At 41.1% G+C, this 27,825-nt stretch overlaps 1 protein-coding gene across 5 annotated transcripts in view; it reads left to right on the top strand.

Moving 5' to 3' along the window:
• Window positions 1-27,825, top strand: part of LOC129709656 (adhesion G protein-coupled receptor B2-like) — a 545,832-nt gene that overhangs the window by 457,384 nt on the left and 60,623 nt on the right. For 4 of the 5 annotated variants that reach the window (XM_055656140.1, XM_055656141.1, XM_055656145.1 and 1 more), the window contains 5 exons: window positions 2,748-2,817; window positions 8,469-8,535; window positions 11,286-11,371; window positions 16,296-16,394; window positions 26,357-26,528. In XM_055656140.1, coding sequence (XP_055512115.1) covers window positions 2,748-2,817; window positions 8,469-8,535; window positions 11,286-11,371; window positions 16,296-16,394; window positions 26,357-26,528 — 494 coding nt within the window. The remainder of the gene's footprint in view (window positions 1-2,747; window positions 2,818-8,468; window positions 8,536-11,285; window positions 11,372-16,295; window positions 16,395-26,356; window positions 26,529-27,825) is intronic. The other variant, XM_055656143.1, reaches the window with a different exon arrangement.

The following is a 27,825-nucleotide window of genomic DNA, read 5'->3' as shown; positions in this document are numbered from 1 at the left end:
GGAAATTTTTAAATGTTAATTTGTCCAAAAACTTGTTTCACATTTGTTTTCCAGTCTCCTGTTTGTTGGTTTACCTGGTGGCATTTTTACATGCAGCAATTCTCAATAGCTTCTGAAACCAATTGTACAAAATGTTCGAGGTTACTCTTTTGCTCCATTATTTCCTTTTGATTGCTCACTTCTTTTTGGCTAGTTTCATAATTAATATGTTCTGTAACAATTTTATCTTACTTTTAAATATTCTACCTCTTGTTTTTTAATTGTTGCAGATATATTTGAAATAATACTGCAGGAAGCTTTTAAAGTGTGACAATGTGCAAATTGATGGGTTATGGCTAGTTTTCACGGGGCGACTTGACGCAAGATGTAGCCAGAGTGGAGTGGTCGTGGTCTAGCACAATATCACACGATATAACGGGGGTAGAGTAAAGAGTTCCCACGGTACTCGGCAATTCTGTCATTTGTGCGAGTGACTTGTCCGTCTCCCGATCTTTCCCGTTAATCGTGAATGAACATCGTGGACTATAGTGTAGTTAATCACGTGGCACAAATGATGTTACTTTGTTGTCACACACTATATTGTTTTTTTTCACCCGAGCTCTTTAATGAGCTGAAGAATAATCTGTGTTTTTTTAGACAAATGTTGTTTGGTGTGATGCACCTTCTCTCAATATGTGCAAGAAGTCGTCTTTTTATTTTATCAAATATGAATAAAGACTGTGTCTCACATTGACCGTGATGATTGTGTTATTTTATGATCTACTGAGAGGTGAAACTTTCAGTCTGAAGAAGGCACTAATTTCCCGAAACGCCACCCGTTCCTTCTCTCCAGAGATGCTGCCTGTCCCGCTGAGTTGCTCCAAGCAACTGGTGTCTATCTTCAAAGGACTGACCAGGACTGCCTCTCTCTCTCTCTCTCTCTCTCTCCCTCCCTCCCTCTCACACAGGCATGACTGGAGGAACTCCGCGGGCCAGGCAGCATTTACGGAGGGAAATGGACAGGCGACCCATTCTTCAGGCTGCCTTATGTCTCTCTCCCCCCCCCTCCCCCCAACTCCCACCCACACACACGAATGCTGGAGAAACTCAGCGGGTGCAGCGGGGCCGAAACGTTGTCTATTTCCTTCGTTCCATAGATGCTGCTGCACCCGCGGAGTTTCTCCAGCATTCGCGTGTGTGGGTGGGAGTTGGGGGGGGGAGAGAGACATAAGGCAACCTGAAGAATGGGTCGCCTGTCCATTTCCCTCCGTAAATGCTGCCTGGCCCGCGGAGTTCCTCCATTCATGCCTGTGTGAGAGGGAGGGAGGGAGAGAGAGAGAGAGAGAGAGAGAGGCACACACAAGGTGGATGCGAAATCTCACCTGCCTGTTTCAGTGACAGACACCCACCGCCAGTAAATGAAGACACCCCCATCTGTCTCCCCCTCCTCTCCCTCGACTCCCCCACCTTTCCCTCCCAACTCCAGTCCCGTCCCGACCCCCTGGGAAACTGAAGGTTTCCCGCTGTAATTAAAGAGTCCCACGGTACACTGTAAAACTGGGACCCTGGTTCTGGACTCCCCCAACATCGGGAACATTCTTCCTCCATCTAGCCTGTACAATCCTGTAGATACGATTAGACAGGTATCTAGTTATTTAATTCAATTAATGATTTCTATCGCCCAGCCTCTCATCTTTCAATCGGGTTCGGCCAGGAAGGAACTGCAGATGCTGGATTAAAACGAAGATAGACACAACATGTAGCTCAGCGGGACAAGCAGCATATCAGAAGGGTCTCGACCCGAAATGTCACCCATTCCTTCTCCCCAAAGATGCTGCCTGCCGTCGAACTCATTCTCTTTAAACCGGCATCTGCTGTTCCTTCCGACACATACACAAGAAATAAGCAACTTTTCGGGCCGAAACATTGCCTATTTCCTTCGTTCCATAGATGCTGCTGCACCCGCTGAGTTTCTCCAGCATTTGTGTGTGTGGGTGGGAGTTGGGGGGGGTAGAGAGATAAGGCAGCCTGAGGAAAGGCTCGCCTGTCAATTTCCCTCCGTAGATGCTGCCTGGCCCGCGGAGTTCCTCCAGTTAGAAACTGCTTTCAGACAAAAAGAGACACACTGACATTAATGAAATGCTTGTTAGCTAGTTTTATTAGATTTGTATGTAAATAGCAAACTGGCTGGATTCACTCTATCCAACTTCCGGGTTCACCGTTCGCAGGAGTTCCCACGGTAACCGCAAGAGTTACTACGGATATCGCACTGGCCACTACGTTCATAAAATGTTGCAATGCTCAACCACAAGTGCACAAGTCACTCTTGAACAAATTCAAACATGTTTGAATTTTCTCCCGAGTACCCAAGTTACACGATTACCTGCCGTTAGCGCCACGGTGGTCCACGAATGCCGTACTGTTACCGCACGAGGTTCCCACGATGTTAAACTCTGGTTACCTCTTGCGTCAAGTCGCCCCGTGAAAAGGGGGTTTTAGATACTGTAATGCACCTGCAAAGGTGAGCAAGATGATATAATATTTCATGAAATAAGAGCATGAATGGAAACCTGTCAGACCCGGCTGAAATTTTGTGCCAGGTAGCCCCTCCACCTCCAACGAATGTCATGGTCGTAGATGCATCAAATTGAAAACTTTGGGATGTGATCTGGAAGGTCTGGAAATTATATAACTGTAGAAATTCCGAGATGTAATTTATGGAGCATTAAACCTGGTTTTCACAGTTGCTTTTTGTTATTTCTCATCAGGATTACCTGCACTGATTGTGGCCATTTCAGTGGGATTTACCAAAGCCAAAGGATATGGAACAGCAAATTAGTGAGTATCTGCAGCGATGTAATCCTTGTGGAAGCTGCTGTATTGCAGCTGTTGTTGTATAATCAATACTATCAGAGAGCACACCCTTCCCAAATAATACGTACAATACCCAACTGCAGTTGTTCAGCTCTTGCCGAGTTAGACTAACTAGCTCAGCCTCTTCACTATCACCAGTTACAGCCAGCCACATCTGGAAATTGAATCACTCCTACTCTTAGTGTATTAAATGAATACAGTGTAATGTTAACAACATATTGAAAGCAGGCACATATAGATGAAATTTGGATATTCATATTTAAAGCCATTGTATTGCTCTTTTCTAACATTCAGAGGTATTAAGCTTTCACCCTGCGTGTGTCAGTCGACAGTGCTACTCCATCAGCAGCCTCAGGGGACTGGAAGGAGAAGGGAGTGCAAAAAATTAGGACATAGTGGAGAACAATACCTGCATTTCCCATGGAGACACTGTTCCTGGAAACAAACGTTACAGTGATAATTTCCAATCCATTGATTTTGGGGATATGTTTCACTGCGTTCAGGATGATAGCCATAGGGTTACACAGCACAGAAACAGGTCCTCCAGTCTAACTTATCCATGATGACCAAAATGCTCAATCTACACTAATTCCACCTGCCTTTGTTTAGCCCATATGCGTCTGAACCTTTCTTATCTACGCACCTGTCCAACTGATCGCCTTGACGAGCTGTAAATTAATTGCCACGGTATGATCATTTAATGCCATTTCTTCCAGTAAGTAAATAATAGGCATTGCTTTCTGGGGAGGGAGAGGGGGCGAAGAAGATGAGGAAATACAGTGTAATGTTAACAACATATTGAAAGCAGGCAAATATAGATGAAATTTGGATATTCATATTTAAGACAGTGGTATTCATATGAATTGCAATAGGAAATGCAGTTTCCTCATCATTAGGATTTCAAAACATCCAAAGATAACGTCTCACACTTTGTTTACACTTAAAATAGCCCCATTTTTTTCCGCAGGCTTAAAATTAGGTGTTACCTTCATAATTTTCTTGACAAAATTACCAGGATAAGAATAATTGCAGTACAAATGCAATAACCTTTTTGTGTCTTAATTACCTTCTTAATGTTCACTCTGCCACTATCAGTCTCTAGAGATTCCAAATTTAATTTACCTTCCAGGGTTGTTTAACACTGTTTACTCTCTTGGGTTTTTCCCATAATTTTGCAAAGCTGAGGACTAAACTATTTAAATCCCCCACACGCAGCCTAAGAAGGGGTTCCCCTCAATAACACTTCAACCTCTTTCTGCATGGTGCAAGATTTAACCTTTGAAATTTAATGGTGTATAATGCTATTTTACAAAATATTATTGTAATTTGATTACATGCATTAAAAAAAAGACTCATTTGGGAATAGGTCCACACAAGAATCCATTTCAACTACATTGCTTTGAAGTGTGGCACCGCTGTTGGTGCTGCAGCCCCCAGCGACAGGCATTGGGTTCAATCCAAACCTTTGCACTACTGCCAGTGATTGTATGGGTTCCCCTGAATGCTCCAGTCTTCTCCCACTCTTCAAACATGTCCTGCTAGATTAATGACTAGAATCAAATAAGGCCATTAATAGATGTGTGAGAAAGAATATAAGGGAAACAAGGAAGGGGTGCCCGACATTGATGGGACTGCTTTGCTTGTTTCAGCAAAGACCTGGTGGGTGAATTGACCCCTTCTGTGTCATAAAAAGCAAGTTAATATTTTCTCTGTTTATAAATAGTTCCAGCTGGATAATTCAGCCAATATAGTTGCCCCAAAATTTGCATGGAATCCCACAAAAGCAGACCAGCTGGATTAAACATAAATATGTAATTGCTGAGTATGTAATGCCCCCAAAATTAAAATGATAAGTGGGTTGTGGAAATAGGAAAGAAGCTATGTTCTTCCCAGATGCTCATAGTTGCAGGGTAAAACTCACAGTCAGAATATAGTACAATTAGGTACCACATATTAAAGTGAAATTCTTTGCTCCAGAGCCCACGATAAAATATTTGCTTCTTTGTTTCCTGTTTGGAATCTATCTTCTAAGAGAGACATTTTCCCATTGTTCTAATCGTATTCCTCACTCTAAGGAAGCCTTTCGATTCTAAAAGGTTGTTTTACCATTGTTATCTTCAAAGTTTTCATAAAAACTTGGGTTCTGAGACCCTTTATTAATGAAGAGGCAAACTTTCAGCTTTGATCAATAATGTTAATAATTATAATGAAGTCCCTCTGTGCAACTCATCAGTTGCCACTGCGATTAAATATAGTATCAACTTTCTACATCATCGGTGGTTTGAGTGATAAATTTAAAGATGATAATTTCTATCTTTCCAGGTTTGTGGTCTGATTTTATTGCCACTCACTTTGTAGACAGAATTGCAATATAAGACAACACATTTCTTGTTAGGGGAAGTTTTCTCCTTCAGCAATGGCATTATAAATGGAGGGTAAGATAAGGATGTTAATCGACATACAGATATGAAGTGAGATAATCATTGTGCTAATCAGCACTTTGGACAGTGTGTTCAGTGAGTAGTGTGCCAATGACCATTCCTCAACAGCCACCTGCTGCAAACGTCAGTGGCTCAGGCTCAAGATGCAATGCTGAGAAATGTCTGGTTGAATTTCCAGGGTGACACCCGCCCAGAAAATTCCACTTTCAATTCCATCGTCGTGATGTAGCAATACCATAAATAACCTTCACAATCAGATTTCTAGGCAAGAGGTGTAAAGGCACACAAAGGACATTTGTTCAATATTTATCATTTCTAGATTCATGGTGTTGAATCTCCATTAAAGTGTGGAAAATATCTTAAATTGTTCAAGTACGACAATTTTGCACATTTGTTGTATTTGCAATTGGGTGCAGGCAGCAGCATCCAGCGCAGTGAGAGATATAGTGGATAACAAACTAAGGAATGGTCCCAAAGTAGTTTTGAAGCAAAGGATTGTGCCACCTGGCCAATGAAATGACAGAGGTAGCTGAAGCCCTGCATGTTCTCGTGATGCACATTTGATTTGAAAAAGGTAGGAGCAATCAAAAGAGAAGTTTTTCAAATTCTGCTAAATGGATGTGAGTGTTAATGGAGGGGAGTTGGATATATATTTGTTCCAGAAAGAAGCAGAGGCCACTGAGACATTCCTGATGGGTGCTGAAGGTGTATATAGAAAGGGATGCAAATTCCAGGAGTAACTCAGCAGATCAGGCAGCATCTCTGGAGAATATGGCTAGGAGACTCTTCTTCATACTGAACGTGTATACAGACTGGATGTCCAAGGTAAAGATGAGTAGGTGATCGGAGAATTTGAAGTTGTCAAAATGGTGGAGGGTTTGAGAGGTGTCCCAAATATAGAGGGGAAGGGTCTGGACAAGGGGATTCAAGACAGAGATGAAGAATGAAGCAATAAGTTTGATGGGGCAAGGAACAGGACAGGAACAGTCTTGTTTGTGGATCTTGGTTAAGACATAGAAGTGGAGTGGATGTACCGTCAGGTTGGAGGTTGTGAAGAGGAGAATGCCCCAATGTGATGAGGTTTTAAGGTAAAAGGTGGCAATTGTAAAGGAATTTTGAGGGTTAAGTCTTTTTACAACAAGAATGATTGATATCTGGAATGCGCTGCCAGAAGAGGTGGTGAAAACCGATATAGTTACTGCATTTAAGAAGGTAGACAGACACTTAAATTGGCAGCACATGGCATATGGTCCTAATGTGGGCAAATGGGATCAGCGTTGAGCAACAATGTCAGCATGGACTGGTGAGTTGATGGACCCATTTCTTTGCTGTACAATTCTGACTCTATGAAAATCATATTTGGACTAATTTGTTGGGAGTTTTTAGATATAGTCCACAAAGGAAATGTGACTCATGTCATGTGCATAGACACGGAAAAGGTGTTGATAGCTTTTTTTTTCAAGATTGAAGCCCATGCAATAATCGGGGTTGTAGCAGGATAAACAAACAAACAATAAACAGACGATAGCTTGAAATGTTTATCTTTGAACTGGAAGGAATTGCACAGAGGAGTTCCCCGGGGTTTGGTACCAGGACCACCATCTTCCTAATAAAGCAAACCCTCTGTTACATCGAGTTCCCCAGTTATCTGCATTCTGAACTAACCTGAACCGCCCAACATGGTCCAAGGCACATTCTTTGTTTTTATCCCAGCCCCAATCTGTCTGTCTGAATCTGTCTGAAAAATGGTCCCAAATCACAACTATCCATGTCCTCCAGAGATGTTGCCTGTCCCTCTGAGGTACTGTGTTCTCTCACCATGTTATCTTACATTTAACCTTTTCTAGCTCCTGACTTAACTATTCTAATTATTGTAATACCCAGCTGACCAGCACTCCTCTATAAACTTGGAGTGATCCAAAACGTTACTCTCCAGGTGATAACTGACATCAAGCTCTATAACTATCACATACTTGCTGGCTCTCGCTGGAATAGTGCCTTGACTTTAAATTCATCACCTTTCTATTTCAACCCCTATTCCCATGTCCCAGTGAGAGAGATCTGTGGTCCTCTAATCACTCTAACATTGGCATTCATCACATCAAAATCAACTGCCAGTGTCCTGAACTGTGACGTTTCCTTCCTAAATCCTTCAGCATTTTGGTCTCCCTCTCCTTTTTTAAATTCTTGCTTTAAATCTAAGTCATTGACCAAGCTTTTTTTTAATCTCCTATTTCTTCAATAATGATTCTGTGAAATACATTGGTTCATTTACCCTATTGAATATTTTGTATATTTCCAATATTTTATTAGGCTGAATATTGTGGGCAAAGAATGAACAGGGACAGAGAGAACAGATGTACAAATTAGCCATAATTTAAGTAAAAGATGTGGAACCTGTTGTAGTGGTTAAAGGATCCGCTCCTATTCATTCTTTTAATCTTCTTTTAGTTTACTGGAAGTGAAAAATAGATCATTCATACAATTACGATGCACAAGAATAAGATTCCTTTTCATCGTTCAGTCTCCCACCTACAATGAGTCCAGGTTTAGGTTTATTATTGTCGTAGGTACCATGTAAAGCTTTGTTTTCCATGCTATTCAATCAGAACAGATAATACTATATTTTCATAACTATACATAAATACAATCGTCTAACTCAAGAAAAATAGGTAGAGCAAACGGGAAGTTACAGAGTGCAGAATATAGTTGTCAGCATTGTAGCGCTCCAGTTCCAGAGGCAAAGTCCAATGTCTGCAATGGGGTAGAGGTGAATCGGACAGTACCCTAGCTTATGGAAGGACTTCAGAAGCCTGATAACAAAGGGGAAGAAGCTGTTTCTGATAACAAAGGGGAAGAAGGGTGCATCCTTTCAAGCTGCTGTACTTTTTGCTCAACAGAAGCGAGAGAAGGAATAACTGAGGTTGGACAAATCTTTGATTATTTTTACTGTTTTTTCGAGGTTGTGTGAAGTGTAAATTGAGTCAATGTTTATGATTTTATTGAAATCTTGTAGAGGAATTGAAAGGATGGGGCAAAGGTAATTCTCTTTTTAAAACAGAGAATTGAAATTGAAGATAACCCATGGGCCACTTTGAAGCTTAACAGAACAACCTTTTAATGATGATGTGTGCCTCTCAAAGTGCGTGAAACTGTGTTTGTTCTCGCTTTCAGCTGCTGGCTGTCCTTGGAAGGAGGCCTCCTTTATGCTTTTGTCGGACCTGCTGCAATCATTGTCTTGGTAAACATTATGTTTTATGCTTCGGGGAATATAGAATGTATGATGTGAGAAAATGTTGTATGGATAGTTTAAACCTTTACCCTGCTGTGTGCATTACCTCATGTGGACCAAATGCATAATTCTACCCAGTCTTAGAACTCATGGAAATAAATTATTACTTTACACATACAGTTTTATGCCCAATGTTGGCTTTTTTCAGATTCATGTGCACATCAAAGACTCTGTATTGCCTTGATTTTGTAACAAGCTGTAGTCATACAAAATGTCCTGTGTTCATATTCCATCAAAACATGAACACAATTTTCAATGGAAGAATTAACCAGAGGAACATACATCAGCAGATTGTTTGGATGTCACACTGTAGAACCATCAAAGCAAATGCACACCACCAGTTAGTTTAAAAAAATCTGTAACAATATTTTGGTTTTATGAAATTAAATTACTTCCAATTATATTGAAAATAATTGATCAACAAAATATCAAAGCTATACACACACTGTGAAATCTATTGAAGGATCACACATACAGCACATTCTGAATTGTGATGCATTGCAGACTCAGAGTTTCTGCACACAATAGTTTCCACAGCTTATCAGTGTTTTGCTTCAACGGTTTTTGATTTCTCAGGGAAAATGTAGATTCAGCTCAATTATTCAATGATACTTAATAGTTAATTATTCAATGATACCTAGCTAGGTACAGTGAAATGCTTTGTTTTGCATAGCAGCCGGTAAAATTATATAAGAAAAGTTTTTGGTGCCGACAAAGTTACAAAACTTCACCGAACTGTCCTATCTACTGCCTGCGCCGCACATGGCAGCAGGCATACCCACCGGATCCCCCTTCGTTCTTGGCTGCCCTCTGCCAGGTCCCCCTTCATTCGTCCTAGTGCCTTGTCACAGTTGCGAGAGGTTCTACTTGTTCAGAAGTGGCTGCTGAACATTGACGACTATACCAGGGCTACCTCCTGCAACATTGACCACTGTATCGAGGCTACATCCTGCAACATTGACCACTGCATTGAGGATACCTCCTGCACCCATGAAGAAATCACAGACTTCATTAACTTCACTACTAATTTCCATCCTGCACTCAAATTCATTTGGACCATCTTGGACATCTTCCTTCCTTTTCTTGATCTCACCATCTACATCACAGGAGATGGACTATCAACTGACATCTATTATAAACCTCTATTATAAACTAATAGTTACAAACATCTATTATAAACTACATTTCTTCCCAATCTGCCTCATGCAAAGACTCTATCCCCTCCTCTCAATTCCTCCGTCTACGCACATCTGCGCCCAAGATGTTCTATATCAAGACATCTGAAATGTCCTCATTCTTTAGAAAATGGGGGTCCCCCTCTTCCATCATAGATGCGACCCTCACAAGGGTCTCCTCGATATACTACGCCCTTGCTCCCCGTCCCCCCCCCAAGAAGAGCCCCAACAAGAAGAGTCCTCCTTTTCCTCACCTTTCACCCATACAGCAAATAATCCTATGACATTTTCACCATCTACCCCACATCTTCCTATCTCCACCCCTTTCCGCAGGGACCGTTCCCTCTGCAATTCCCTGGTTAACTCATGTCGCTCTTCAAAGGAGATGCTAAATGCATTTCGTTGTCTCTGTACTGTACACTGACAATGACAATTAAAATTGAATCTGAATCTGAATCTGAATCTGAATCTAACTCATCCCTTCCCACCCAAACATCCGCCTCCCTAGGTGCTTTCCCCTGCAACTGCAGGAGATGCAACACTTGTCCCCATACCTCCTCCCTTGACTCCGTCCAAAGACCATGACAGGCTATTCAGGAGAGACAGAGGTTCACTTGCACCTCCTCCAACCTCATCTACTGTATCCGCTGTTGGACTCCTATATATCGGTTCGACGATCATTTCGCTGAACACCTTCGCTCACTCCACCTAAACCTACCTGATCTCCCGGCTAAACAATTTAACTCCCTCTGTGCTTACACCCCAGCGATATGAATATTGACTTCTCTAACTTCAAGTAACTCTTGCTTTCCCTCTCTCTCCATCCTTCCCCCTTCCTAGTTCTCCGACCAGTCTGACTGTCCCCCTGATTAAATTTTATCTTGTATGCTCGGCCAGCACGGTGACGCAGCATAGGGTCACTGCCTTACAGCGCTTGTGGCACCGTAGACTTGGGTTCAGTCCCGACCACGGGTGCTGTTTGTACGGAGTTTGTATGTTCACCCCGTGACCGCTTGGATTTTCTCTGAGATCTGGTTTCCTCCCACACTCCAAAGAAGTACAGGTTTGTAGGTTAATTTGCTTGGTATAAGTGTAAATTGTCCCTAGTGTGTGTGGGGTAGCATTAATGTGCGGGAATCGCTGGTCGGCGCGGACTCGGTGGGCCGAAGAGCCTGTTTCCGTGCTGCATCTCGAAACTAAACTAAACTAAGCTTCGCTGTCACCTTCTCCTAGCTAACAATGATCAATTCTACATTTTCCTCGACCTTCATCCCACACTCAAAATGATAGTGTCTTATTTTCAAACCTTACCCTTCCTTATCTCTGTGTCTCCCTCTCCTCAAACTTTCAGCCTCAAGAAGGGTCTCGAACCGAAACATCATCCATTCCTTCGATCTAGAGGTGCTGCCTGTCACTGAGTTACTCCAGTATTTTGTGTCTATTCGGTGTAAACCAACATCTGCAGTTCCTTCCTACACATTGAATAAATCCTTACTAACTGCTGGCATTCCTTTGCTTCACAAGGTAAACATGCTGATTGGAATCATAGTGTTCAACAAGCTCATGTCCCGGGATGGAATATCAGATAAGTCCAAAAAGCAACGAGCAGGGTAGGTATTGGCATTGAGGTAATTGAAAACTTTGTTTGGTTTGCAATGTTTGTGAAATATTGAATCTCAGATTTACCTTGTCCACTACCCTGCATCTGTCAATTATCTATTTACTGCATGGAAAGTTCAGTTTTTCCCTCGAGCAGTTCCATTGAATGACAGCTCCTCAGTGTATGTTGGAGATATATGTAACTGTTTCCAAGTGTAAGTTTAATATTCAGTTACCTTACTCCAAAATAAATGGTAATGGCTTGACTTTTCCACGAATTCCTTCTTTGAGGATGCTAGAATATTTAATCGGGCCCTGCTTTTCAGGTATCACATGCTCAGCTGACAGCCTATTTAGATGGTGACAGCACATGGTGATGCAGCATCTTGAAACAAGTCAATGGGAGTACCCAATGACTTTCAGGAGGCAGAATGCAATGCAGAAAAAAGCTGTCATCAAGACAGGATACAATCTGACAGAGAGATACAATCGTGATGAAATATTGGAATGGTTACCATGGAGACAGTAAGTTCAAGCAACCAAGCCACATTATTTTTGAAGACGCCATACGGTTATAGCTTTGCAGTGCTGATGATATGCTGGTGACAGCAAAGAAACAGCAGGGATACATGTTCATGGTTAGCAAAGTCAGAAATGCATTTAAAAAGAGCAGAGTACATTTTCTCTAAAGACAAGAAAGGTTTTAAAATGTAACTTCACAGAATGAGCTCCCACAGAGTATAATGAATGCTGAAACAATCAAAGCATTGAAGAAGAAAGCAAGGCAGATTCCCAATTTAGCAAACCAAAAAAGATGTCTCGGCCCATCATCAAATCCAGGCTTTGATATACCATGACGTAAGGCACAGGGAAGAAAACCAAGCAAGAAACATAAGGGGACATGTCTGTCAATTTTTGTTGCCAAAAGTAAAAATGTTTCCCTGATCTAAACATTGAAAGCTCACTTTGTACGGGAAAGAGAATTAGATTAAGTCAATTGTAGAATTTATACTATTTGTAATGCTTTTTGTTTTGTGGGAGTGTCGTTTTTCCTTAGCAACATCATGAAAAATGAGCAGGCTGGTTTACATTCAGCTGACTTCATTTCCTTATCCATTATTCGCCGTTTTGTGACACAGCTGAGCTTCATCCCCTCTGCTTTCCATTTCTTCCTAAAACACAAATAATGACAAACCCTCTTGTTCATTAGTAATAAAAACATAATTTTTTTCCAACACTCAGCAGGTCCACAGCACCCATGCTGAGAGAAACAGTTACGTTTTCACATGGGTGACTGTTTCGGCACAGCTCGACCAGCCCCGGAAATACTAGGGGACCGAGGAATTGATGGGAATCCACATTAGTCAGAAAATGGTAGGACCGAAGGCAGATATATCCCCAGGGCCTGATGGCCTGCATCCCAAAGTACTCAAGGAGGTGGCCCTAGAAATCGTGGATGCATTGGTAATCATTTTCCAATATTCTCTCGACTCTGGATCAGTTCTTGTGGACTAGAGGAAAGCCAATGTAACTCCACTTTTTAAGAAAGGAGGGAGAGAGAAAATAGGGAATTATAGACCAGTTAGCCTTACATCGGTAGTGGGGAAGATGCTGGAGTCGATTATTAAAGATGTTATAGCAGCGCATTTGGAAAGCAGTGAAGGGATCGGTCAGCATGGATTTATGAAGGGGAAATCATGCTTGACTAATCTTTTGGGATTTTTGGAGGATGTATAAAGTAGAATGAATAAGGGAGAACAAGTAGATATGGTGGATCTGAATTTACAAAAAGCCTTTGACAAGGTCCCACACCAGAGATTAGTGTGCAAAATTAGAGTGCATGGTATTTGGGTTGGGGGTATTGACATGGATAGAGAACTAGTTGGCAGACAGGAAGCAAAGAGTAGAAATTAACAGGTCCTTTTCAGAATGGCAGGCAGTAACTAGTGGGCCTCGATGCCTCATCAAGCCTCGGTGTTGGCACCCCAGTTATTTATATATATTAGCGATTTAGACGAGGGAATTAAATGTAACATCTCTAAGTTTGCGGATGACATAAGCTGGGTGGCATTGTGATCTGCGAGGAGGATGCTATGAGACTGCAGGGTAACTTGGATAGGTTGGGTGAGTGGGCAGAAGCATGGCAGATGCAGTATAATGTGAATTAATGTGAGGTTATTCACTTTGGTGGCAAGAAAAGGAAGGCAGATTGTTATCTGAATGGTGCCAGATTAGGAGAAGGGGAGGTACAATGAGACCTGGGTGTGCTTGTACATCAGTCACTGAAAGTAAACATGCAGGTACAGCAGGCAGTGAAGAAAGCCAATGGCATGTTGGCCTTCATTGCGAGAGGATTTGAGTTTAGGAGCAAGGAGATCCTACTGCAGTTGTACAGGGCCCTGGTGAGACTGCACCTGGAGTATTATGTGCAATTATAGTCTACTAATTTGAGGAAGGACATTATTGCTATTGAGTGAGTGCAGTGTAGGTTCACCAGGTTAATTTCCAGGATGGCGGGACTGACGTATGATGAAAGAATGGGTCAACTGGGCTTGTATTCGCTGAATTTATAAGGATGAGAGGGAATCATAGAAACCTATAAAAATTCTTAGAGGATTGGACAGGGTAGATGCAAGAAAAATGTTCCCGAAGTTGGGGGAGTCTAGAACCAGGGGTCACAGTTTAAGAACAAGCGGTAGGCCATTTAGGACTGAGATGAGGAAGTACTTTTTCACCCAGAGTGTTGTAAATCTGTGGAATTCTCTGCCACAGAAGGCAGTGGAGACCAATTCACTTGATGCTTTCAGGAGAGAGTTAGATTTAACTCTTAGGTCTAAGGGAATCAAGGGATATGGGGAAACGCCGGAACAGGGTACTGATTTTGGATGATCAGCCATGATCATATTGAATGGCGGTGCTGGCTCGAAGGGCCGATTGGCCTACTCCTGCACCTATATTCTATGTTTCTACTATTTAAATTTGCTACACCGTGTGCTATTGTAAGAGCAAGAGTGCAGAAGTCAACATCTCGCAGCCAGCAATACCATTCAGAACCCATCTCCTCATAATCATATAAACTCATTGTTTTGGTGAATGACAGTGCCCAAACATTTCACAGTCTGATCATTAATGTGCAATCTCATGGCACACACTTCCTTTACTACTCTGACTGGTGTCACTGCTACCAGCATAAAACCACATGAAGGAAATGCATGAATTTATTTCCTCTCTATTAAATTTGATGCAATATCTTAACATTGTTGCATTGAGGAAAAAGTGTTATGGCGATTTTGTGACAGTAAGTGATGGATGATAACTTTAGGATCGTATCTGCCTGAGGCTGCATCCTCCTGTTTGCAGTTATGTCAGGCAAGTGAATCTTTAAATCCTCAGTCTTACGAATGTGAAAAACCCTGAACTAATGCATTATAAGCCACCAGTTTGAGAAAGTCTCTCGGGCACTCTAATGAGTGGAAACTCCATACTCTGTCTGATTGAAAAACAAATTGCGTAGGTTTGATACTGAATTGGCATGTCACTGTGATTGTAGCATTATTACATTTGGTCAGTCCCACCACAGAAATGAAAACGATATTTCATAAAAACTAGTTGAACCATCAAATGCAGCAAGGAATCCAATTTATTTGACCTTGGAAACGAATACATACTGTAAAATGAATCTAAAATTATTTCGAAAACAGCTTTTACTTTCCGTGCAGTAAAGATAAAAGAAGTTTAGAATGGATGCTAGGCAGGTAGATAGTTTGGGTGCCGAATGATCATGTTTTCTTTACACTTTTTACTTTGGCAGTCATTATTTAATTATTAATAAGGGTTGCAATGATTAATTGAACGCAAATGCTCTCAACATCTGCCAAACTCACAATTCAAATTCACAGCAACATTGAAAATTAATATGCATTTCTTAAACAAAATGTATCATTAATTTACTGACTTTTTTCTTGACGGATGATTAAATACATCAGTGATTATATAATTGTGGGGAAGATCAGATTCAGTTTTTAAACGTATAAATTACAGAAGTTTAATTTAAGGTTCAACATTAAGCTGAATAATCATACTGTATGTTGCTGAGGCCTTGAATTGGAGAAAGTGTTATTGATTGATTTGTTAAAACAATATTTATCAACCGAATAACTATTAACATCACGGACAGGCTGTGGTGAATGAACACAGTTTGAAATGTGAAAATCACACTCAACTCCAAAATGAAACAACATTTGAGTTTATTGACTGTAGCAAGGTTCCTGCTGGCGCTCTGATTGTTTTTAACCATTGTGCGTTAATTATGTCTCATTAATATTTATGCCATGTTGTCTATAAAAATATGTGGATTATGGGCATCATCGGATAGCTGGTTAAACTGACCAGTTATTACAGGGATTTGGTAGACTGTTCACCTGATAGACATGATATTTGTAATTATCAGGTGATCAGTCCTTCAGTGATGATATATGTCCCGGATCATTGAGACCAAACATGGGGCCATCACCTAGAGGAAAAAGCCTTTTAAAATGAATTATCTAAAATGAATACTGGCAACAGACAGGCTCCTCTTATGTCTGGTATGGCTAAGGATGCAAATGAAAGAACCAGTTAAATGCATTTGAATATAGTGTGACTCAGATATTGGATTGTTGTTACACTGGTTCATGAGCCAATCTTCATATTGTGTTTCCTAACACAGGATGTAATGACATCTGTAAGATTCCATTTTGCAAATGAATGTTCAATCTGTAAGCTGAAGTTTCTTTATACTTTTTGAGGTTGTGAATTAATCATTGCACCCCAACTTTTCACATACTAAATATTGCAAGCTGATTACATCTGTGTTGCTTTACCTCAACTGCTTGTTTTCTCTACATTAAAATTGGTCTTTATTTGTCCTCATTTTTGCTTTGCATTTGTTTCAAGTCAGGCGATTGAAGTCCGTAGCGGTTTGATGCTGAAATGTTCCAAGTGTGGAGTTGTTTCAACAACAGCATTATCTACCACCATCACCAGTAATGCCATGTTAGTCATATCCATTTAATATTTAGCTTTTGCATTGCGTGTAACTTTGAAAGAGAAAGTATCCCTTTTGAATAGCCTCCACAGAACATTTCCATTATTATAATATATATATATATATATATTTGTGTTTAGTTATCCAATTCTTTCTTCTCCCTTCCCTCGCCCTTTCCCAATTGTTCTCCCTTATTGTAGTGTCCTTTGTGTGAATATTTTGGCCACAGGGGCCCATGAATTATTCCTACTCAATGGTGCTTGTCCGATTTTCACCTTAGGCAATTATTACTTCCTACTAAAGATTATAGCAGTTCCACCATTTATGCACTTTTCAGCACAGCAGCTGCACAAGCAAAATATCTCAGTTTTTGGTTTCCAGTCACACTTAAAGAAGGGTCCTGAGCCAAAACGTTGTCTATCCATTCCCTCCGCAGATGCTGCCTGACCTGCTGATTTCCTCCAGTACTTTGTGCTTTGCTCAGAATTTCAGCATCAGCAGTCTCTTGGGTCTCCATTTTCAGTCACCTGTTGGCTGGATCAATAGGAAAGGTGCCCAAAGTTAATGAGAAAAATCAATCATAGCAGCATTCCTGTTCCTGATTAATATCCAGTAATTCTATTGTTCATAATAAATAGAAGCAGAAGGCTTCTATAGAACCTTGAACCTGATCCATCATTGGCTGCCCCTGCATCTCAAATCAAATGTTCTGCACAGTCCCCACATCACCTGATTCCTTTAGTCCTAAAATATATAAATCTCAGTTAATTATTCTCAATTCCTGAGCCTCTGCAGTCACCCGGGAAAGACTATTTCAAAGACTTTCAAGAAATAAATTTCTTGTGATTACAATCCTTATTTAATTTATCATAAGGCAATGCCCCTAGTTTTCTGCTGACCTGTCTGAAGGAACACTCTCTCGGCATCTGTTTGTTTCAATCAGACCACATCTCATTCCTCTAAATTGTAGTGAATAAAAAGAGAGAATTATCAGTATGATCTTAGAGGATAATGCTGTAATTCTGTAAACTGCATGGAGGACGGTCGCTGCATGGAGGAAGGCTGTATTCCAAAAGGCATCCTCTATGGGGAGCTGACATCTGGGAGGAGAACCATCGGCCGCCCCCAGCTAGGTTTCAAGGATGTCTGCAAGAGAGATATAAAGACGTTCGACATTGATGTGGCGTCCTGGGAGAGCCTTGCAGCTGACCGCACAAGGTGGAGAGGTACCCTGAACCAACATCTCAAAACGGGGGAAGAGAAACTGTTGAACGCAGCGGCAGACAAGCGGGCACGCAGAAAGGAGCGCAGCAATGTCAACAAGCAGAGACCACACACAAATGTGACCTTTGCGACAGAGATTGTCACTCCCGCATTGGTCTCTTCAGCCACAAGTGACGCTGCTCCAGCCGAGGTTTGGAGCAAGTAGCCAACAACTAGGATATCATCCATGGTCACCCATATAGTAGTATACTACTATACTACTGTAAATCAATCCAGTGAATTTACATTACCTCCAAGCCAATCATATCCATATCCTTAGATATGAAGACCACCACTTTGCAGATTGCATCATCACTGAGGCCCGTATAACTGCAGCAACACCTTTGTACTCATACTTCAATCATACAAATGGTTCCTGAAAATCTCCATTTTACTTTCTGCATTTTGTGAAGCAACACATCAGAATCCCTTTCTTCCAGTTTATTGCTATGTCTAAAATGTCCTGGATCCAGTCTGCCAACATCTCAGATCCCTTGTGCCTCAACCTTCTCAACCCGCCCCTGTGGCACCACTGATAACAGACTAAAAAATATCTGTCCAATCCCTCTGTCTACTTTCTGTCCTTAAACTAATCTGCAGTTCATCAGGATCTGGTTGGCACACTGGACTACTTTTTTTTTTAGGCACATTAGCGAGGAATTGGCACCTGCTGGCCAGACAGCTGCTGGTTGGTTCCTGTGTAAATCATTACACAGCATGAGTCCAGGAGAGATAACTGCAAATAAGGACGACTTATTTATCTCGGAATGGAATAGGACAACATTTTTTATACTATTTGTACCCTTTATATACCATTTTTCATTCCTGTTTTTCAGATTTTTTTGTACCTGAAATTTCACTTCTGTGACAAGAGCAGGACAGAATACTTAGGTTTCTGATGATGTTGCCTTTGTGGCATTATAATCCAAACATTTACTTATTTGTACAAAGTAAAAGAAAACTTTAACTTTGGTCACCACTGAACAATTCAATCACTTATACTTTGAAACTGTAGCAGATTTGGATATTCAAAATAATTAATTGACTCTGGGACATATGTCCATATATTAACATCAAATTATTACATGCCCTTCATCACAGATAAAGTACATGCACTGTTAGATATCCTAATCTCTGTATCCCACACCAATTCAGTTCCATTTGCACTAATTGTTATTACCTACCATGCAAAGTGTTAATGTCTGGTTAATGGCATCATCCTGTTTCAATTTGAATTGGTTCACTTTTTATGCCTAATGAAGGTATCAGTCTGTGTCTTGGGTTTTAATTCAGTCACCTGACATGACATTTTTCTTGATCTGCTTCAAGTTGCTCTGTTCCATTGGCTGTAATCAATGCACATGCAACAATTATTCTGCATTGGTTCAGTCAAAGCTTTTGACCAATTCTCTTCAACCTGGCAGTGAATCAGATCATTCCGTTTGATGTGGCATTGGGTCAGATAATTTTCTTTAATTTGGCACGGTTGATGAGCTCCCTCTGATCTAACATTGGATCAATGAATTTCCTTTGATGTAACATTATACTTGTATTTGCTTTGACTTCAGATCCATATGGATAATTCTATATGTACCAGGGTAGTGGCACCTTTTTATTCTTAATGTGGGTAGATCACTTGCTTTCTTTCCGGATTTGGAAATAATCATTTTTGTTTGCTATAGCATTTGCCATGTCACTTCCTCATGCCATGAAAATTAAATCTGTTATATTTCACTCTTCCAAGTAATGAACCAAGCACCTCTTCCCATCCCCAGTATTGAAACATTTTTTTTCTCCTGCTCTGTGTTGCATTGATTATTTTCCCTTTTGCCTGTTTTGAATCAAACTTTTCTTTGAGCTGAGTTTTCAATCAATCTTCATATGTGTTGTAATAGCCATTTTATTTTCTCTGTATTAATTTAGTCACATTCGTTCTTTTGTAAAAAGGATAATACTTCTGTTCTTAAGGACAACTAATGATTGTTCATAAATATAAATTACTATTTAAAAATTTAATTGAGGCCTTTGCATTTGTCTTGAAAGGGGTCCTGTGACGTAGAACTGCAATCGAATGAACTGTGTACAGTTTTTATTTAATGTCATGTATTTAATCACATGTATCAGATGCACAGGCTGATGCAAGGCCATTTCAAAGGGATACTGGATCTTTACACTATAGGAATGTATATGTTAATAATTCTTCAGTACTTTTGCAACTACAGTGCAAAGGACATGCAATTATATGATTTTAACCATTGAAAAATAATTTTTAATGCTATAAAATGTGGGTGGTAAGTTGTGTTTGTCCAAATCACAATCATATCTTTTGGTATAAAATTTAACCCATAACGCATGATGTCAGGCACTCCAGGATTCACCTGGTCTGAGTTGAACACTGAAGATCTTGCACAGTGACCCCAGTACTCAGTTCTTTAAGTCAAATTCTTTCAAACAGGATTCTGCGTTTGAACAGATTGCTGCAATCTTCAGCATTCCTTACATCAACAGGTACAAAACATCCTGCTAAATCAGTGTTGCACCTGACATTCTTTCTGAGGGGCAATGGCCAGAATTTAGACTTTAGAGATACAGTGCAGAAATAGGCCCTATCGCCCATCGAGTATCCGCTGGCCAATGATCAATCCATATACTAACACTATCCTCGACACTATAGACAATTTACAAAAGCCAATTAACTTACAAACCTCTATGTGTGGGAGTAAACTGGAGCATCCGGAGAAAACCATGAGGTCACAGGGAGAACATACAAATTCCATTTAGACAGCTCTCACAGTCAGGATCGAACCCGGGTCTATGGCACTGTAAGGCAGCAACTCTACTGCTGTGCACCTGTGCCACCTTCCTCCAAGCAAAAGTTGTCCTCCATCCTTCCAGAAATGAAACCCAACATTCTATTTACCTTTTTGATATTTTTTAGTAATCTAGTCATGTTATTGATCTACATGACTAGATTACTAAAAAGACCTCCTATCTCTTTGAATAGGAGTTGAATAGAATCAGCCTGAAGAAGGGTTTCGGCCCGAAACGTCGCCTATTTCCTTCGCTCCATAGATGCTGCTGCACCCGCTGAGTTTCTCCAGCATTTTTGTGTACCTCCTATCTCTTTGAACCTGAACTGCCTGTAGTTTTTCACTTTTTATACAAATCAACACTCATTTTGAAGCATTTTGCTAGGTAAATTGTTATATAGCCATTGTTCAATTGCATGAGTCATTGAACAGATGGGCCCTAATAACATACCGAAGTAGATACAAAGTGTAAGAAAGCTCAGAAGTCCACATCATTAGTTGATACGAATCAGTTCTACTGACTTTAATTTCTTGAAAATTCTACAGAACGGCTGACATCATAGACATTCCCAGTTCGCAGCATTTCCAAATTTGAGGGTCATGTTGAAAGCCACTGAGTACAATATTCAAATGAAACGTTGAAATGCAAAATGTTGCTGGAACTGGAAATCTGAAAATGCTGGCTGACCTGCTGTATCCTTCCAACATTTTCTTGTTTTATTTCACGTTGCATATTGCGCCAAGATCATAATGAAAATTATATAGATTTGACCCAGATTGGCTTTACTCACAGTCGGAAGAAGGAACACCTGTGATGATATTGAGAACTGCAAATCCACACATCGGGTTCACACAAAAGCTATGTGCAGCAGCAGAAGGAGAACACCATCCCTCAAACTACCCACTCAGCTGCCAGATCAGACAGACACCTCCTGTCCCATCTATGGTAGAGCTGCAGATCCAACATTGGTCTAATCCGCTGCCTCAGACCCCACAAGAGTGGAGTGGAAACAACTCCTCCTTGATCCCCAGGGGCTGCCCGAGATGAAGAAGGGAATGCCCTCCCGACTTGCTTCAGTGATATTTATTCTGTTAGTGATAACTCAGTTGGTGGCAGTATGATATCTGAATCAGAATTGTAGGTTCTGGTGGTAGCGAGGGTGTGGTTCAGTTTGAGAGCTGCCACCTTTTCACTGAGATGTTTAACTGAGACCTCAACTGCTTTTAAATGGACTAAAATAAATCCGTTGCATTGTCCTGAAAAGATCAGCAATGTTATCCCTGGTGTTCTATTCAACATCCAATGAACATTCCTAAAACAGAGTGGCATTAAGTTAATTTGCTTCTACAATTGAGCATTGCAACAGTGCAGGGCCCTGTAATTAATTAAACTGGTGCAATTTGGTTGTGATTCAAGTATTCTGGAGAGTATGTTCTCAAAGGAGTCCTTTTCCATATATTGGCCCATAACATAAAATGCAATCTATTAATCCAGAGAGGCAACTGCTTGGACTCATGAACTGGTCATGACATTACCTCCTACAGAAGGGTTTGAAGGCGGCTATATCTCAGAGTAAGAATTCCAAAGATGAAGCATGAATCTACTTGCCCTTGCTGGTTCACCAGGAAGGAGCCGCCAAACCCCAGCCCCAGTTCCCTGCCAACACCCATCAGAGATTCATGCAGGGACTCAGGTGGCGGGAGAAATGCAGCAGGCAGAGGTTGAGCCTGTGGGTGATATCCTCGTTTTGTTTTGTCTCCCCATTCAGATACCGCACCATGAGGACATGTGCAGAAACATAGAAAAATAGGTGCAGGAGTAAGCTATTGGTCCCTTCAAGCCAGCACCGCCATTCAATATGATCATGGCTGATCATTTAAAATCAGTACCCTGTTCCTGGTTTTTCCCCATATCCCTTGATCCCTTTAACCCTAAGAGCTAAATCTAACTCTCTCTTGAAAACATCGAGTGAATTGGCCTCCACTGCCTTCCGTGGCAGGGAATTCCACAGATTCACAACTCTCTGGGTGAAGAAGTCTTTCCTCACCTCAGTCCTAAATGGCCTACCCCTTATTCTTAAACTGTAACCCCTGGTTCCGGACTACCCCAACATCGGGAACATATTTCCCGAGCCTATCCAATCCTTTAAGAATTTTATATGTTTGTACAAAATATCCTCTCATCCTTCTAAATTCCAGTGAAATAAGTCCAGTCGATCCATTCTTTCAGCATATGTCGGTCCCGCCATCCTGGGAATTAACCTGGTGAACCTACGCTGCACTCCCTCAATCACAATAATGTCCTTCTTCAAATTAGGAGACCAAAATTACACATTATACCCTAGGTGCAATCTCACCTGGGCCGTGTACAACTGCTGTAGGACCTCCTTGCTCCTAAACTCAAATCCTGTCGCAATAAAGGCCAACATGCCATTAGCTTTCTTCACTGTCTGCTGCACTTGCATGCTTACTTTCAGTGACTACTTCCTATCGAGTCCACATCACAAGATTTAAAATTGTTCAGCCAGAGATGAACACAGTTCTCGGCATTTCTTGTGCGCAGTTCTTATGCGTAGTGATGGAGATTGGTGGAAACAGGGCCGCAATGTGAACGCTCATTCCTTGACCCCCTTTCAGTGACTGATGTACAAGGACACCCAGGTCTCTTTGCTCCTTCCCATTTCCTAATCTGACACCATTCAGATAATAATCTGCCTTCCTGTTCTTGCCAAAAAAGTGGATAACCTCACATTTATCCGCATTATACTGCATCTGCCATGCTTCTGCCCACTCACCCAACCTATCCAAGTCATCCTGCCGCCTCATAGCATACTCATCGCAGCTCACACTGACACCCAGCTGTGTCCGTAAACTTGGAGGTCACGTTTAATTCCCTCGTCTAAATCGTTAATATATATTATAAATAACTCCGATCCCAACACTGAGCTTAGCGGCGCCCCACTAGTTACTGCCTACCAAAAGCACCCGTTAATTCCTACTCTTTGCTTCCCGTCTGCCAACCAGTTCTCTATTCATGTCAATACCCTACCCCCAATACCATGTGCTTTAATTTTTCACACTAATCTCTTGTGTGGGACCTTGTCAAAGGCTTTTTGCAAGTCCAGATACACCACATCCACTGTCTCTCCCTTATCCATTCTTCTTGTTACATCCTCAAAAAATTCCACACGATTAGTCAAGCATGATTTCCCCTTCATAAATCCAAGAGTCAAGGTCAAGAGTGTTTTATTGTCATCTGCCCCAGATAGAACAATGAAATTCTTACTTACTGCAGCACAACAGAAATCCATGCTGACTTTGACCGATCCTGCCACTGCTTTCCAATGTTGTATGGTTGGGATATAAACACTTTGTACCATGACAATTCATGCATTGAATTTCACTTGACAAAAATGTCAAAATCCAACAATTGGATCAATTGGCATCCTCCAGAAGACCAAAGGATTGCCACAGAAGAAAATCTAGTCGCGATCAACCTGCTGCTTGTCGAAATTACCTGAATTCAATAGGTTGATGCATTTCTAACATCGACCGGATATCCTTCCTTGGTTGTAAAGTAATTTAACTTCCTTTGAAATGATGCGAGGAAAACAGTATTAATGTAAGTCAGGACTAAAAGTTCAATCAAGTAGTGCATTTTCATGCATGACATGATTGAATTGTGGACTAATTGCTCTTTAATTGCAGCCAGTAATTTTAAACATTGGTTTGTGTAAGTCTGTTCATATGGTACACCGTGCATGAGAGGCAACAGTGAAATCGATCATAATTCAAGGCAAATCTAAAGTTGTTAGATGAGACAGTGGATGTGCAACCAATGGCATGGACCATGCATGGGAAAGCAGACCCTACCAGAAGGCTTATGCACTATCTTGCTTATGTAGTGTCTGCCTCATTGTTGAAGAACCCATTACAGAAGATAGTCATCGATTTAACTTGGATGCCCTGATGGATTGGATTTCCGTTATTTATTCAAGTGGCGCCTACTGTACCATTTTACATGTGTATTTATATGAAGAATTTTGTTTTGATAAAGCAGCAATTAAAGAGGAAATTATAAATATATTGAATATATCTCCAAATGTTAAAATTGATGCAAATTGTGTTCAATCGTCTGAAAAAAATGTTATTAGGAAAAGATGCCAAGAGGATAATCTTCCATGTCTTCTTAAAGGACAAGGCCAAAGGACATTTATTGTCACATACACCAATTGGTGTAGTGAAATTTGTCTTGCCACGCAGCACACAGATAAAGATAAGACACAACATTAAAGAATATAACAATAAACATAAAAAACATCCCCCCACAATGGTTCCCATTATGAGGGAAGGCACAAAGTCCAGTCCCCATCCCCTTGTTCACTCATAGTCGGGCCTATTGAGGCCTCCACAGTCACCGCTACGGGGGCCGATGTTACAGGACCTTCCGGGTGATGGTGCTCCGGCGTCGGGAGAACCCTCTCAGCGACTCGAGGTACCTGGAACGGCAGCTTCCTTACCGGAGGCCATGGCTTCCAAAGCCAACAGGCTGCGCTGGTCGGAGCTCCACAACTGACGATCTCGGCGAGAGATCCCAGGCTCCTGATGTTAAAGTCAGCGCCGCCGCCCATGGCTGGCCGCTCCACAGACTCACAGCCCTGCGATGTTCACCTGCAGTCTCAGCATTCCGGAGACCTGGTTTCCCAGGATTCCCAGCATAAAGACCTGGCTTCCCAGGATTCCAAAGGATATATTTGTGCCTCAACCCAAAACATCACCTATTAATGTTCTCCAGAGATGCTGCCTGACCTACTAAGTTACTGCAATACTTTGTGTCTTTTGATATATTTGTGATGCCTAGTTTGTGGTCCTGAGGTTTATGGAGGTATTAAGGCTGACCTTTGGGTGATTTTGCTATTGGAAGATCATTAGGGAATCTTGTGCAATCCACTCACGGTAGTCCTGCTTTGAATGGCCCATGAAGAAATTTTGAGATTTTCTTCAGATGACAAAAAAAGCATCAGATTAATTATTGATTCATCTCTTTATCTTCATCTTCTGGAGGATGTCAATTGGAGCTGGACACTGACCTTCAGTAAATACAAAATTCTTACGCAGCTTGACAAGATATGCGCATGATGATATTAACCTTGGTGAGGGGATCAAGAACCAGGGGTCATTAAGCTTTTTGGCTTGAGAAGGTTGATTCTGCAATGCTCATGATTTTCAGTGCAAGTGAATAAGCTTCAGAGAGCCACCACTGCAGAGTTCACTGATAGGGCAAAGCACTTTTCCACAGTAGACTATGTGTTGTCTGGGTTCAAAGCTTCAAGTTGGTTTCAGTAAAGAGAAGGGCAAAGATTGCGCCTTAAATTTGGGAATAGAGATCAAATATGTGGCTGAAAATCATGACTCTAGTGTCTGGATTGTGGTGGGACGATATGGGAATTGGGATTGGTGTCGTCAGAGTATTAGAGAATCTGACCTTTCAGTGGGAGTGTGCTGTCAAAAACATTGGGGGGTGATGAATCTGAGAGGTAGGATCATCGCAGAGCTTGAGACCTAGTTGTGCCAGGAATGGGCAACATCTGTATGAATTATGTGAAAGTTGTGTTAAATGTGCAAGAGGGAGGTACTTAGTAAGTACTTGGTCAAGTTTCTGGATTGATGCAAAAAGATTAAGCAGTTATTCTGACATATTTTATTCCGACAAGTATATTTTCAATTATGCAATACCAAAAAATTTCATGTCATGGAATTGCCAGATTATTTCAATTTTTAGAGAAGGTCATGGCACATAATTTAATTTGGACATGTCTGCATTGTAATTGGTGAGTGTCCATAAAATATCAATCACACTTACTAGTTTAATGAATGGTAATTCCTCTTCCCTCTAGGGCATCCTTGTGGAGCTCATGTGTTGTTCTCCCGTTGCTGGCACTGACCTGGATGTCAGCCGTACTGGCGATGACTGATCGGCGATCGATCTTGTTTCAAATATTGTTTGCAGTTTTTGACTCCATTCAAGGCTTTGTGATTATCACAGTCCACTGCTTCCTGAGGAGAGAGGTATGTACAGTCACGCAGAACAGTTTATCCAGCATCACCTCGAACCCCTTCACTTGGGTCCTATTTGGTAAAAATGTAACGAAGATTTCCCACAAATACCTGCAGTGACACAACCATACAATGTTAGTGTGCCAACAGTTGTGATCAGATGCTAACTACCGACATGGTTTATCTACTGTTCTAGACAGGGTCTGGGCTGGAATGGGGGAAACTATTATCCAGCACTATTGCAAAATGCCCTTTCTTCAAACCTGAAGGAAATCTGTAACTGTAAGTACAGAGAAACTCATCATAATAGTTTCCTCATTGGAATGTTCACATACATCTGTGTATGTGGAGGAGAAGTCGCCCACTGCGATACAGAGCAAGGCGAGACTTCCTTTCCCAGCCTGTAGAGATGAATATTGCAGGATTGTCTGCCATGATGTGAATCGAAAATGATGAGTAATCAAGAGCCTCTCTTGAATATTTACCATGTTTTTGTATAGTACTGTTAATATAAAACGCCTATGTGGAATAATTTAATTCATCCTCAGTGATCCATTGGGAAATGGGAAGAGAGGAGAAACCTACAGTAACAGTCCTTGTATCTAAGCCTGTTTGTAAGTTACTAGTTCAAGAGCCCTTGAATGAAGGCCTCGATAATTTGTTGCTGACAAAGAGAAAAATACATCATGGAGAATTTACAGTTCATTAAATAAAATAGCAAATATCTATAGCATTGAATAACTAAAAACCACAATCAAATTCTGTCAAACAAACACAAATATGCTGGTGAAGAAACATCATGTTATATTAATGACCAGAATTAGAGAATTGAGTCTCAAGGAAAAGAAAATATGAACGGAAGCCTTACAATGAAACTAATGAAAGGGAATTTAAAGTGGGATGGAGGAATGTCTTCACACATAACTGATCAATCCCTTTCCATCACCTTCAGAATAAATGAATAGAATTGAGTAGATGACTAAAAGTTTGCCAAATAAATAAAACCAGAAAATGATAGAAGTACTCAGGAGACCAGGTAGTCTTTGTGGAAGAAGCAATATTTTAGGTTGATGATTCCATTCCAGTTAACCTGTTTCTCTGTCTTTGCTGCACTTGTCCTCGATATCAGCTTCCAGCAGTGATTTCACAAATCTTCCCTTTTGTTTAATCAAGGATTTGCCTTCCCTTGTGATCCGAAAGCCCCTCATAAGGACATAATAAACATAAGCAAGAGTGGGCATTCAACCACGCTACTTCCCATCCCTGCAACTCTGCCCTTCATTCTATCATTGCTGGTCTTTGACCTCAA

Source organism: Leucoraja erinacea, chromosome 26 (genome assembly GCF_028641065.1).
Source record: "Leucoraja erinacea ecotype New England chromosome 26, Leri_hhj_1, whole genome shotgun sequence".
Taxonomy (NCBI): Eukaryota; Metazoa; Chordata; class Chondrichthyes; order Rajiformes; family Rajidae; genus Leucoraja; species Leucoraja erinaceus.
Note: the sequence above shows the minus strand (reverse complement) of the source record. Positions and strands in the feature narration are given on the sequence as shown.